Source organism: Dama dama, chromosome 18, assembly GCF_033118175.1.
Source record: "Dama dama isolate Ldn47 chromosome 18, ASM3311817v1, whole genome shotgun sequence".
Classification (NCBI taxonomy): domain Eukaryota; kingdom Metazoa; phylum Chordata; class Mammalia; order Artiodactyla; family Cervidae; genus Dama; species Dama dama.
In genome coordinates this window covers 94,665,458-94,680,921 of record NC_083698.1, presented here as the reverse complement: position 1 = coordinate 94,680,921, position 15,464 = coordinate 94,665,458, and the positions used below count along the sequence as shown (strand labels likewise).

At 37.3% G+C, this 15,464-nt stretch overlaps 1 protein-coding gene across 2 annotated transcripts in view; it reads right to left on the bottom strand.

Annotated features, from left to right (window-relative positions):
- NUP205 (nucleoporin 205) overlaps positions 1-15,464 on the bottom strand; it is a 98,469-nt gene that overhangs the window by 30,424 nt on the left and 52,581 nt on the right. For both annotated transcript variants that reach the window (XM_061165875.1, XM_061165873.1), the window contains exons 31-34: positions 8,212-8,360; positions 4,511-4,702; positions 3,160-3,281; positions 1,483-1,621 (exon numbers count right to left, since the gene is read on the bottom strand). In XM_061165875.1, coding sequence (XP_061021858.1) covers positions 1,483-1,621; positions 3,160-3,281; positions 4,511-4,702; positions 8,212-8,360 — 602 coding nt within the window. The remainder of the gene's footprint in view (positions 1-1,482; positions 1,622-3,159; positions 3,282-4,510; positions 4,703-8,211; positions 8,361-15,464) is intronic.

Sequence of the window (15,464 nt, the reverse complement as noted above, 5' to 3'; positions counted from 1 at the left end):
TTATATCCATCGGTTTAGTAACACTGAAGCAAATAATTTAATGTAATGAGGAATATTAGATAAACAGTTATCCTTTGTATTTACATAATTTATTTCTTCAAGAAGACAACATTCATAAGAAAGCTCAAGATAAGGATTATTTCAAAGTGTAGAAATTTAATACACTTAAGAGCTATCGCAGAAGAATAAAATAACTTGGAACAACTGCATGAAAACTATTATCTGACCCGTATTTTATCTGACCCAAAATTTTTATTTTGAAATTTTTGTCTAACTAGAACATGAATTTTGAATGAGCGTATATAAAAATGACTTCCCAAATTCAAGCTAATTCAAGCTAGCTCTATGAAAGTCTGACTAGTGTGACAGGGACAATCACAGAAAGGCTTTTGTCTAATTCTCCTTCTGATATGGTGAAAATAAAGGAGATACAAACCTTGACCTCCAAACTCTGCCCTTCCAGCTTAGCATTTTACAGTGTCCCATCACAGAGGACTCTACTCTTTTTCACATCCAAACATCTTCTCAACTAGATTACAGATGCCTCGAAGGCAGGGACTACACCACAACAGGCTGAACATTTGAATCTCTCAGGAATTGTGGCCCTTTATTTTTTCAATAGATTCCTGGCCTCAGCCCATCATTGTTGGACATGCAACTCAGTAATCTGTATTTTTTAAAGAAGTTATTCAGGTAATACCGCTATGCTCAGGGTGAGTCTGGTCTTATTTCACAATGTCCCACTTCCACTAAAAAAATCTTAACCTCAATAAAGTAGAAGACAGAGTCTTTGTGTGCTAAAGAACTAACTCAAAGGCTGTATATGAAAGGGACAGAATGTCACCAAGACCAATGCAGTCAGTATAAAATCAGGTGTCACACTAGAAACAGCAGCATTCTATCTTGGTGAGGCAAGCCTAAAGACTGACAGCAGGGAAAGCAGATAAAATCACCATAAATTATTAGGACACAGCTCCTGAGGGTATCATAAGAATAGAGCAATACAATAAAAAATGGCAGATTCATGATGATAAGCCTAATTAACCAGCAAAAGGCTAAATTGTATACTGCATTATTAAAGAAATAAACATATTTTTGAAGATTTCACTGAAAAGCACTGAAAATAATATCACAACTAAATGTAGCATTACCATCTATCTTCTGTATTCTCTGTAAGGTATAATAAAGTGTATAGCATTCTCTAATAAATACCCGGTTAAATTACATTTTAGAAGTCAGCTTATTTCTATCACGGTAACTGCTTCCTTCTATACAACAACTAATTTAGATGTCTTGCTTCCCATCTCACTATTTTATTAATTAGCTATAACATTTCCTTCAAACAAGAGTACAAAAACAAACCGATGAAGTTCAGAGCAAAGTACAAGGAACCTAAAGAAATTCATGTAAGCGGTCCATCTTCTGCATTTGTAAAACAAAGCTTTTGTACTTGATGATTTCTACACTAAGGGCTCCTCTTACCTGCCCTGCTGCCTGCAAGTGCTGAGCCATGCTGGACGTAAGGATGACCTGGCACAAGCGAAGAGCCGGGAGGAGAATCTGGCGGTATCGGTCTACTGGAGTAGGGATGAACACTGGGGGGTCTCTCATGCCAAACATGCTTGATTCATATCAAGTGAACAAGGAGACAGCAACAGTCCAAGAGTTAAGGTACATTCCAACAGTCCCTGACCACCCCCACGGCAAATAACCACAGGTGACTGAGTAAGATGTGACGCTCCTAACGAGGACTCTCTACCCCACATGTACAGTGAAGACAGAGTTAAGTGAATCTTGAGAAAAATCTTAGTAAAGAAGACAAAATTCCCCAAACATGCTTATTCTACTCCAAATGTTCCCTTAAGCCATAGAGACTATGAGTGACAAACAGAAACAAAAGCTGCTTTCCCCAAATTTCCCTCTCATATACACAAAGCCAAAAAAGAATCTACACTATTACATAAAATAAAACGAGATTTTAAAACCTAAAACGAGGTTGCAAAATGACTTAGCCTTTAAGTTTAGGTCTCAGAACACTGTATTAATAAACTATTTGCCTACTGTAAATATTTCTATTTAAATTTTTGGACCAAAAAAAAATGGTCGCCTGTTGAGAAGGGAATGAAAGCAGAATATGGAAATAAAAAGATATAACAGAAAGGCTTTCCAAAGATGGGCAATAATAACGCATCATGAGGGAGGGATATAACTTAATCCCCTTCACCTAAGGTGAAAGTAAAAACTTGCATTTTTAAAACTTCAGAAAGTGATGTTAATTTTTCTTGAAGTAAAATATTGTCCTATAGCTAAACCTGAAAAACTCAAAACATGCAATCTGGCAATGGATCTTTTGAAGAAAATTACTAAAACTGAAATAATGTTATTTGATAGTAAGCGGGTAGGCTATATATAAGCTCAATAATGTTGGAGCCACGTAGACAAAAAAGGAAAAAAAATCCACATTCAAACTCAACTGAGAAATCTGCTAGTTTGGAACTTAAAATTTCATTTGAAGCTTTCAAATTAGTAAGCACTTGGCAAAATGTTAAAATGAGAAAAACATAAAATATTACTCAAGTCATCAAGAAAAGAAAATCCACCACAAATTATAATTTCATACAGGACTTTAAAAGACAGTATAATGGAAAATATGTACTTCCACTAAACAGAACAATATAGTTTGGAAAAGTAACATCTACTAACAAAATGCTCTCCCATCTTTCTCTTACGTCACTGATCTAAAAGAAAAAGCACTCGTCTCCCAGGTGGTGCTAGTGGTAAAGAACCCACCTGCTGGGAATATAAGATACATGTGTTCAATCCTTGGGTTAGGAATATCCCTTGGAGGAGCGCATGGAAACCCACTCCAGTATTCTTGCCTGGGGAATCCCATGGACAGAGAAGACTGGGGGGCTATAGCCTATGGGGTCACAAAGAATCAGACACGACTGAGCACGCAGACATGTCTCTACTCACTTTTACCCTGACTAACAACTTTCATTTATTAGCATCAAATGGCAGCGGGGTATGACCAGACAAAACCATCAAGATGAGAGTACTGCTCAAACAGAATTATAAAGGGCAAAATTATGTTTGAAGTTTTTTTCCTTAATAAACCTTTACAGGTAACAAAAAAAGCCAAATGATACAGACACCTACCCCTGTGGGTCCATTTCTGGGCGCATGTCATAAACTTGGCACTGTGCCAGCCTCACAATCACGCCAGACCTCAGCAGCTCTAAAGCACCCTGCTGAATCTTGGCCACTCTTGTGAGAAATGCCTAAGAAGTTACAAAACAAAAATCATGAGAACAGAGATCGCAGTCACGGGTCTCATATAAAAATGAAGCTTGCTCATAGCATATTTCTTTTTTAAGTTGAAGTATAGATGATTTACAATGTTGTTTTTATTTAATTCTTGGCCACACCCTGTGGCATGTGGGATCTTAGTTCCCCGCACCCCCTGCGCTAGAAGGGAAACTCTTAACCACTGGACCGCCAGACATGTCCCCATCATAGCACATTTCTAATCTGTAATCATTGGTGACTAGCTAGGATGGGGCACATTATACCCCTATGGCTTCCCTTGTGGCTCAGCTGGTAAAGAATCCACCTGCAATGCAGGAGACCTGGCTTCGATCCCTGGGTTGGGAAGATCCCCTGGAGAAGGGAAAGGCTACCCACTCCAGTATTCTGGCCTGGAGAATTCCAGACTGTATAGTCCATGGGGTTACAAAGAGTCCCACACAACTGAGCGACTTTCACTTTCACCATAGGATTTTCATGAGGAATAAACGGTACAGTGTATCTGAAGTGCCACACAGGCCTTGCATGGGTTACACACTCAGGGAAATCATCACATGGGCTGATGGAGGGCAGGAAAGACTGTTTTGCTCACAGCTGTATCTCTACTACCTCACCCAATACCTGGCACATAACAGATATTTAACAAATAATTGTTGAATAAATGTAGGAGGGAGGGAAAACAGAATCAGTGAAGAATCTAAGGTTTTAGTGCTTCTCTTACTGTGACATTGGTGGTATTTTTAAGCAGGAGGAAATGGAAATTAAAACAATATTTGGAGGAAAGGAAAGTAAATATATATACTAGATTGAAAAATTCCTGTGCTTAAAAGTAGAACCAGCACATCTACATTGGAATTTCATCAGGCAACTGGCACAGGCTGATTTTCTTTGGGAAGGACATGTGTGCTCACTCTCCTCAGAGAGCACTGGGTATCACACGGCTTTGGCATCACCAGCAACAGAAGTGAGTAAGCAGCAGTCTCGGCACCCAGCTAGCCTTCATAGGACCGTTTCAACTCAACTCCACAAGCTCAGAAGATGCATTCCTAGCACATGTACCCAAATTTAAAACTCCTCAGAAATGATTATGGCATGTATGATAAAAATATTAAAAATGTTAGCCATGTTCATTTTCCTTAATATAGCTTTCACCTCAAGAGGAAATGACCTGTTGATCTAACCTCAAGTGAACATAAAGCCTTACCATTTTGGATTCGTAAGTATAAAGGGCTTTTAGAAGGGGAGGCTGTGGAGTGAGTAGGCTCTGCAAAGTACGGTCATCTTCTACCAAGCTGTCCACAAGCACCTTCAGATAGCCACTGTTAGACAGATATAGGAGCCACTGCTGCTGCTTATCCACGGAGACGATTCGATCAAGGAGAGCCAGCGCCAGCATCTGAAGGAAGAATAAATCAAAGTCCAAAATGTGGAGATGGCTACCAAGTCAACAACAGTTAACGCCCTCTACCTGGAAACGTTTAAAAGTTTTCTTACAAGAAGAACTGTTGCATGCAATACAACTCTCTCCTTTTTTTTTGGAGAAGTTGAAAGCTATATATCCAGAATCTTGATTTATTAATAAAAGGAAAATGTTCAGGGTAAAGTTATATTTCTGAAACAAAACCTAACACATTAAAATAATAGCATTAAACATATTTTAACAGAATCTAAACATTACTTGTTGGAGGAAAGGAGGAAATCGATTTTTAAAAATAGCATTTTCCCCTCCTGTGAAGTGTTACATGCTCATTGTAGAAAACATAGAAAACAAACAAACAAACAAAGTACGGAAATACAGTATCTGATAAACAAGACCACTTTGGCCTGTTTCTTCCCAAATACTATTTTTTTAACATAAGTAAGAGCACACTACATGATTCAAATGCAATGTGACTTTCCACCAGTAGGAAATTATCTTCTCAATATATTATCACCAATATGACATAATATTTTAAAGATACACAAATGTAAATACTTCTCAAAAAAGCAGAGAAAGATGTATCCAATATAAAAGCTATTTCAGTTCAGTTCAGTTCAGTTACTCAGTCGTGTCCGACTCTTTGCGACCCATGAATCACGGCACGCCAGGCCTCCCTGTCCATCACAAACTCCAAGAGTTTACTCAAACTCATGTCCATCGAGTCGATGATGCCATCCAGTCATCTCATCCTCTGTTGTCCCCTTCTCCTCCTGCCCCCAATCCCTCCCAGCATAAGGGTCTTTTCCAATGAGTCAACTCTTCACATGAGGTGGCCAAAATATTGGAGTTTCAGCTTCAGCATCAGTCCTTCCAATGAACACCAGGACTGATCTGCTTTAGGATGGACTGAATGGATCTCCTTGCAGTCCAAGGGACTCTCAAGAGTCTTATCCAACACCACAGTTCAAAAGCATCAATTCTTTGGCGCTCAGCTTTCTTTATAGTCCAACTCTCACATTCATACATGACCACTGGAAAAACCATAGCCTTGACTAGACGGACCTTTGTTGGCAAAGGAATGTCTCTGCTTTTTAATATGCTTCTAGGTTGGTCATAACTTTCGTTCCAAGGAGTAAGCGTCTTTTAATTTCATGGCTGCAGTCACCATCTGCAGTGATTTTGGAGCCCAAAAAAATTAAGTCTGATGCTGTGTCCACTGTTTCCCCATCTATTTCCCATGAGGTGATGGGACCAGATGCCATGATCTTAGTTTTCTGAATTTTGAGCTTTAAACCAAATTTTTTCACTCTCCTCTTTCACTTTCATCAAGAGGCTCCTTAGTTCCTCTTCACCTTCTGCCATAAGGGTGGTGTCATCTGCATATCTGAGATTATTAATATTTCCCCCGGCAATCTTGATTCAAGCTTGTGCTTCCTCCAGCCCAGCATTTCTCATGATGTACTCTGCATATAAGTTAAATAAGCAGGGTGACAATATACAGCCTTGACGTACTCCTTTTCCTATTTGGAACTAGTCTGTTGTTCCATGTCCAGTTCTAACTGTTGCTTCCTGACCTGCATATAGGTTTGTCAAGAGGCAGGTCAGATGGTCTGGTATTCCCATCTCTTTCAGAATTTTCCACAGTTTATTGTGATCACACAGCCAAACGCTTTGGCATAGTCAAGAAAGCAGAAATGTACATTTTTCTGGAACTCTCTTGCTTTTTCGATGATCCAGCGGATGCTGGCAATTTGATCTCTGGTTCTTCTGCCTTTTCTAAAACAAGCTTGGACATCTGGAAGTTCATGGTTCACGTATTGCTAAAGCCTGGGTTGGAGAATTTTGAGCATTACTTTACTAGCGTGTGAGATGAGTGCAAATGTGCGGTAGTTTGAGCATTCTTTGGGATTGGAATGAAAACTGACCTTTTCCAGTCCTGTGGCCACTGCTGAGTTTTCCAAATTTGCTGGCATACTGCGTGCAGCACTTTCACAGCATCATCTTTTAGGATTTGAAACAGCTCAAGTGGAATTCCATCACCTCCACTAGTTTTGTTCGTAGTGATGCTTTCTAAGGCCCACTTGACTTCACATTCCAGGATGTCTGGCTCTAGGTGAGTGCTCACAGCATCGTGATTATCTGGGTCGTGAAGATCTTTTTTGTATAGTACTTCTGTGTATTCTTGCCACCTCTTCTTAATATCTCCTGCTTCTGTTAGGTCCATACCATTTCTGTCCTTTATTGAACCCACCTTTGCATGAAATGTTCCCTTGGTATCTCTAATTTTCTTGAAGAGATCTCTAGTCTTTCCCATTCTGTTGCTTTCCTCTATTTCTTTGCATTGATCACTGAGGAAGGCTTTCTTATCTCTCCTGGCTATTCTTTGGAACTCTGCATTCAAATGGGAATATCTTTCCTTTTCTCCTTTGCTTTTTGCTTCTCTTCTTTTCACAGCTATTTGTAAGGCCTCCTCAGACAACCATTTTGCCTTTTTGCATTTCTTTTCCATGGGGATGGTCTTGATCCCTGTCTCCTGTACAATGTCGTGAACCTCCGTCCATAGTTCATCAGGTACTCTGTCTATCAAATCTAGTCCCTTAAATCTATTTCTCACTTCCACTGTACAGTCATAAGGGATTTGATTTACGTCATACCTGAATGGTTTAGTGGTCTTCCCTACTTTCATCAGTTTAAGCCTGAATTTGGCAATAAGGAGTTCATGATCTGAGCCACAGTCAGCTTCTGGTCTTGTTTCTGCTGACTGTATAGAGCTTCTCCATCTTTGGCTGCAAAGAATATAATCAATCTGATTTCAGTGTCGACCATCTGATGATGTCCATGTGTAGAGTCTTCTCTTGAGTTGTTGGAAGAGGGTGTTTGCTATGACCAGTGCGTTCTCTTGGCAAAACACTATTAGCCTTTGCCCTGCTTCATTCCGTACTCCAAAGCCAAATGTGCCTGTTACTCCAGGTGTTTCTTGACTTCCTACTTTGTATTCCAGTCCCCTATAATGGAAAGAACATCTTTTTTGGGTATTAGTTCTAAAAGGTCTGGTAGGTCTTGATAGAACTGTTCAACTTCAGCTTCTTCAGCATTACTGGTTGGGGCATAGGCTTGGATTACCATGATATTGAATGGTTTGCCTTGGAAACGAACAGCTATATATCCCCATTCTATTATTCAAGGATCTTTATTAACCAGCACCTCTGTTGTTTCTACCAGTGTAAGGCAAATCTCAAAATTAGGAAAAAGATTATTCTCAGGGCCCATTCTGAACTAATAAGGAAGAAAAATGTAAGTGAACAAAACATATGAATAAACAAAATATAAATTCTAAATTAGAGTAAATAAGAAAATTCACTAAAATATATTACAGAAAATAATTTCCAGTATATAACATCCATTTGAAAAGCTGATCCAACTTATGCCTTAATATAATGTCAAAATATCTATCCAAGTACAATACTGAGCAGGAGTTACCATACCCTTCCAATCTCATGACCATCACAAGCATCTCGACAGACCACTTCCATGAGGGCAGCACCATAGCTCTCGATGATGGCTATGTTTTCTCGCTGTAATTTACTAAACACATCTTCAGGGGCAGTCAGCCTTTCCCACATGGTTTTCTTGGCTAAAGGGTTACAAGAGAAGACATATAAAACACTCCAGCAAAAAAAATAATTTGGTAACTGAGTAATTACACCTTATACATTTCCATTATTGCCTGCACACAAAGGTCCATCAACCAATGAGTCTGAGCAGGTAAATTTCAAGAACACAATGCACTATTCCATGCATGTACACTGAGATAACAATGGTATTAGGAAAAGGAGAAACTATCCTTAAAGAAATCAAAATGAATTAAGAGATTCCAGGAGAACCAATTCCTGTATTTATTCTGCTAATTGATCTGGCTTTATCTTTTATTGAGAGCTATGAGAATTTGGCTATAAAGGATCAGGTACAAAGTAGACAAACCTCTACTTCCAAAAAGCAGATGTTTTATTCTTTTATACTTTCTAATTGAAATACTTACTAAAAAGGAAAAGGTATACTCACTATGAAGACAACTTAAATTTAATTCAAGGCACAATGATAATTCAAGATAGGATTATAAACTTTACATAGATTCCTGAAAATCTTTCAGAAAAAAGTTTCATAAATATACTACATAAAGCAATACAGCTGAAACTAATCTTATGATTTTCCCCAACTAGGATAATGGCATCAGTTTTCAAACTGAGGAAAAATTCTTAAGACAGGGTGCTCAGAATGGAAAATAAAACAAAGCAGACATAATCATGAAAAATAAAATAAAGCCACAAGTCTATATTTCACTATAAAGTCTACAGCGGGCAAATCTTCAGTTTTAATGATTTTTTTTCCCTAAAATATTTTCACCACTACTTTAGTTTTATTTAATCACATTTCTTTTCCAATAGTGTCAAAGGAGGGTATGAGATTATAAATCTCAATCATGTCCCTTCCTTAAGCGACATGATCCCATCTGGTCCCATCTACTTTTCTATTTCAAGCCCTTCCATTCTCCACCTCCACACTACCACCACACTAGCCTTTCTGTCCCTCAAATTCAGCTCTTACTTCAGTCTCAGGATCTTTGCACTAGCTGTTCTCCATATTCTTCCCCAGATCGTAGCATGGCTACCTCCTCTTCCCCATTCCAGCTTCTATTAAATATCACTTCCCCAAATACACCCAATACTCCCTCCTCCCCCACCCCTCCTCACGACATATCACAGGACTATTTTATTTTCTCCACAGTACTTATTTGCCAGATTTACTAAAATTATGTTATTTGAAGCGGAGGTGGATTTCCATGCTTGTTTCCTGTCTCCCCACATCGACCACATCAAACATAAGCTTGTTAACAATGGGATTCTGTCTTGTCTACCCCTATTTCTCCAGAAATTTAGCACACAAGTAGAAGCTCAAATATTAATTATTGACTGATCGACAGCTTAAAGGAAAGTTTAGAAACTCTCCTTCAGAGAGGCCACCAGACGCCCTCAGCGGGGGGAGTTCCATGGTGGGTGGGTTCTCAGGAGCCTAGTCTGAGGAGATAGGGCTTCTCCTGTTCTACACACAGAACTGCCACAAAATTATGTGAGTCAAGAATCTGGGCAAGTCTGAAAGCCACCACTTTACAGGTTTAAGGCTTTTTAGCCCTGAATTCCTTAGTTCAAACATTCTGATTGAAATGAGGGTAAAGAGATGCTGGCATATCACTCTAGAGATTCTTCCCCAAAACCCCTGAGGAACCCCTGCAAGAACCTTGGGGCCTCATAGTGAAATCTGAAAAACAAGGGATTGCAGAAGATATCCAAGAAATATTTGATTTCAAATTGTGAACAGATCTCAGAGTTCCAATATTACTTATTGACAGCACTACCTAGAAAAAAGAAAAATCTAATTCTTTCTTTAAAACAGGTAACAGACTTATGGTTGCCAAGGCAGAGGGACAGAGTGGGAATCTGAGATTAGTAGATGCCAACTATTATATATAGAATGGATGACAACAAAGTCCTACTGTAACTCAGAGAACTATATTCAATATCCTGTGATAAATCATAATGGAAAACAGTTTTTTTTTAAATGCCTTTCTTTAAAATCCTCATTTTTTAAGAGGATAAATTAATCACCAAAATGATTTCTTCTACTCAATCTGTCCCTTCTTCCAACATACCACATAAATCACTGCCACACATACTTTCCTAAACTACGAACTTCTTATCAAGTTACTCAAAAATGTTAAATGTCTATTGCTTAATTCTGCTAGCTCTAACACTATAGTTTCATTTTCAAGGTCATTAATAATATGGTCCTACCATCTCAAATTGGCTTAATTTGCTATCAACCCTCTCCCCTGCTTATGGCCTGATTCTTTACTCCCTCCTAGTTTGGGCCTTACTGAAAAGACCCTCATTTATTCTTATGTAAATACAACCCAACCAGAAAAGTCTAGCAAAATCCTTGATTTCCTTTCTCCTCTTAAATCCTGTAAAACTTGTAATTTATAATTGGGGTTGGCAAACTAAGGCCTGTGGGTGAAATGTGATCTCCGACCTGTTTTTGTAAATAAAATTTCAATGTAACATAGCATATGTCTCTGGCTGCTTTTGCACTATAATGGCAGAGTTAAGGAGTTGCAGCAGAGAGCATATGGCTTGCAAAGCCTAAAATAGTTACTATCTGGCCCTTTACAGAAAAAGTTTGCAGGCATCCACTCTATATCATCCAATTTAAGGCTTATTGTTTTATAAGCACATATACTGCCATTTCTACTAGGATATAAGATTTTATGAAAGCAAGAACCCAATTCATGCTTTCTGGAACAATTTAAAATAATAAACCACCAAATAATTATTACTTTTTCTTTGTATTGTGAAAACTAGAAATAAGCTAAGGGTCTAAAAATGGGTAGGACATTTGCCACATATCCATAAGTGACAAAATCTATAGAGGCATTAAAATGCCATTAAATGAGAGGGGAAAAGCTCATAATATACTAAGTAGAAAGAAAAAGGAAGATACAAATCAATACAAAAAGACGGTTGGCTCCAACCAAAACGTCCTGATAGTTATCTTAGAAAGGTGGAGTGTGTGACTTTTCTCTTCCTTTCATTTATTAATATGTCCTAACTTTCCTTCAATCAACATTTATTTTATTTTTAACATTTATTTTTAAATAAAAAAGAAAAGCTAAATCCTATTTTTTAAATACCTGATTATTTTTAGTCAGGTTCTAAGGTCCTAAGATCTGACTCAGGTTGTAAAACAAAAGGAGTGGTGAGAAATGTACATCTAAATTCATATCAAGCAAAAAGTCTGCACCTACTACACACCAGCTGTAGCTGGTATTTTTAAGTCACTTACTGGAGTTGGATTCAAAAGAACGGAGTCAACAACCAGCAAGATGCTCTATGAAATCCTTTCAGTCCCACTACTTCATGACTAAAATCATAGGTGTACTTGTACTATGATTCTAGATCATACTAACACCTAGACCATAAAAATGGAAAATCTCACGATACAATTCTCAAAAATTTAGTAACAGCAATAGATCATCTTTTCTAGTCTCCTTTAAAAAGATGACTGGATACTACAACTTCATAAACAAAGAACAAGAAAATTCTGCTCAAAAGTCACAATAGCCCAAAAGAATTATGAGCAGAGCAGAAAATTCATCATCATTATAATTTCTCATTCTTATTTACTGAATACTATCAACTTGTCAAAACTAAAGAAAAAGAAAAGCCAATTTAGAAGAAAATAGAACATATGAGAAAAACATAATAAAACTGCTTAAAATTGCAACAATAATTTTAAAATAAAGAATTCAAACTGACATCTTCATCAATCAATTATAAATTAAAGTTGAATGATAAGCTCCTAGAAAATAGAAAGTTAAAAACAAATCTGGTTTCAAAGCAATATAATCCATTTTACAGAAATTATAACAAAACAGTCAAACAGGGCTAATCTCAGAAATAAAACGAAAAAGGACGCACCTACACACTGAGGTGGAGTTAAAGTTAACATAACTTTACAGGTTGGCTTTATCAACTTTTAGTGAAAACATTAATCTGATTAAAAATATGCTGAAAATGTATATCTTTGTCGTTATCAATCTATTTTTATATCAATATATGTTTAAGAAACAGCTCAATAAAGAAATCTAGAATATAATACTTGTGGTTCATATTAAACATTTAAGCTCTGGTCAGATTATCCACTTTTTCTTTCTAGTGGTCACTGGTAGAAAAGAGAGAAAATAAAAAGTGAAAAGAATACAGAGAGATATTTATGACAATAATAGCTGTCAGCTAATCCCCGAGAATTACATATGCAAAAGCAATGTCAGATTTCAACTACACTGTTCTTAATTAGGGAAACACTTAAGATTCTCCAAATAATTTTATCAAAAAACATATACTTTGGTTCCTCCCCAGATGTATGTTCAGTATTGCCAGCTCAAGGCGACAGGATCCACTTACAAGGATTTTCAAAAAATTAACTGTATGTTTAAGAGACATTTGAATTTCCTTTTCCTTAAACAATCTGCTCATATCTTCTGTTCATTTTTCTGTTGGGTTATTGATTTGTAGATGCTCTTTATTTATTAGAAATTAGTCATGCATGACATAAGTTACAAATATGTTGGTGACATTTTCTACCAAATTACAGTAAGGAAAAACTACAGATTACAAAAAGATGAAATAAAAAGATGAAGATATGATGTTCCAAGGTCAGGAGAATTCTGTTACAAATTGAGAAAACTGAATTCTACTTCTCAGATGTCACATACAAGCAAGTCACTTAATCTCTCTAAGTCAGATTCCTATTTTACCAAACAGGGAAAATGGCTGCCCAGTATTCAATATATATGGTTATGTAAAAATAAAGTAAAAGTGGTATGAAAAATTAAGTATGTACACATTAAAATTCACTTTTGGTTTTAAAACAACAGAAGGTATGTACAGTGTCTTGCACAACAATATGTGCTCAGTAAGAGTTTTTAAATGTAATATTTCTAATTTGAAAATTAAAAATACTAGTATCTAGAAAATACTTTGCTACCTAAAGTAAGCCAAAATAAGCAGTAATTATGACTAAGAAAAAAACTAATTAAGGGATAAACCTGCTCCAAAAATAGATCATTTGAAAATTAAAACAAAGGAGAATTTTCTTTTATGGTCACGTTGCTTTTACCACATCTTGGTAATAAGTTCTTATAAAGTATGTTATAAAGCTCCACCTAGTGGTTAAGTGATGATTTCTGCCAATTCAACTAAATCCAATGTTAAAATTTTTGTAAGTCAAGAGGAAAATGGGGGAGGTATGCTGGTGGATTATCACTCTTAAAAACCTAATTGTTTAAAAACTTTCTCTGAACTATTATTTTTAATGACCTAAAACTACTTTTGTGCATTATTTATGCCAGTAGGACATTCCCATAAATGCATGATTTGGCTATTACTACCTTCTAAGGATATTATACAAAAAATACAGCCAGTAAAAAATAATATGAGATAATCTGAGTCTTACACACAGAGTGGTTTTTAAGAATCTGTATACAAGATAAATACTCTTGAAGGTTATAAGAAGGTGCCTATGACAAGTTCTTAAATATCAGTATTAAGTCTGGCAGAACAGGTAAAAACATTTTCCAAACATGGCAATCAAAGAATATATATAATTACTCTTATTTTAAAATGCTAATCACATGGGAATTCTGTGGTGGTCTAGTGGTTAGGACTCCATGCTCCCACTGTCAAGGGCCAAGGTTCAATCCCTGGTCAGGGGACTAAGATGCCACAAGTGAGCAGCATGGTCAAACACACACACACACACAAACTACAGTTTACAAAGCCTCTATCATTATTTTAAACACACAGACCTTCTGACCAAGAAATTCTACTCTGTGACATTTACTCAAGAAAACCTTCACATTAAGTACAAAAAGACTCATGTATACTATTGATGAGAGTTTAAACTGGTAGAAAGCCATTCGGTAGAATCTGTTGAAATAAAAATGTGCGTCCTCTTTCACGTGGAAATTCCACTATAAGGTATCCTTCTTGAGAAATATATAGTCATATAAAAGAATATTTGATGCAGCATTTTTGTGATAGTAAAAAATTAGAAACAATTTAACTACTTATGAATGAGGCAAATGATTAAATAAATGTTACTTCTATGCTAAACTAAATAGCCTCTTGAAGAAAGTGAAAGAGAAGAGTGAAAAAGTTGGCTTAAAACTCAACATTCAGAAAACTAAGATCATGGCATCTGGTCCCATCACTTCATGGCAAATAGATGGGGAAAGAGTGGGAACAGTGACTGACTATTTTTTGGGGCTCCAAAATCACTGCAGATGGTGACTGCAGCCATGAAATTAAAAGACGCTTGCTCCTTGGAAGAAAAAACTATCAGCAATCTAGACAGCATATTAAAAAGCAGAGACATTACTTTGCCCACAAAGGTCCATCTAGTCAAAGCTATGGTTTTTCCAGTAGTCAGGTATGGATGTGAGAGTTGGACTATAAACAAAGCTGAGCACAGAAGAACTGATGCTTTTAAACTGTGGTGCTGGAGAAGACTCTTGAGTCCCCTGGACTGCGAGGAGATCCAACCAGCCCATCCTAAAGGAAATCAGTCCTGAATATTCATTGGAAGGACTGATGCTGAAGTTGAAACTCCAATAGTTTGGTCACCTGATGCGAAGAACTGACTCATTGGAAAAGACCCTGATGCTGGGAAAGATTGAAGGTGGGAGGAGAAGGGAACGACAGAGGATGAGATGGTTGGATAGCATCACTGACTCAATGGACATGAGTTTGAGTAAACTCCGGGAGTTGGTGATGAACAGGGAGGCCTGGCATGCTGCAGTCCATGGGGTCACAAAGAGTTGGACCCGACTGAGCGACTGAACTGACCTGACTTCTATACTGTGGAATGACAGAGCTATTTTAAAAGACATGTACGGTTCAACGGGACCAGAGGTGAGCAGGAGTTACAAAAATATGTAAGCTAAAGTAGTATTTGAAGGTTTGTGCTTACATTACTTTTGTACTCTTGTCACTTTTTTCTTCTTCTTTTCTAATTTGGCTGCCCCAGGTCTTAGTTGCGGCACACAGGCTCTTTAGCTGCAGCATGTGGGCTCTAGCTCCCTGACCAGGGATCAGACCCGGGCCCCCTATATTGGCAGTGCAGA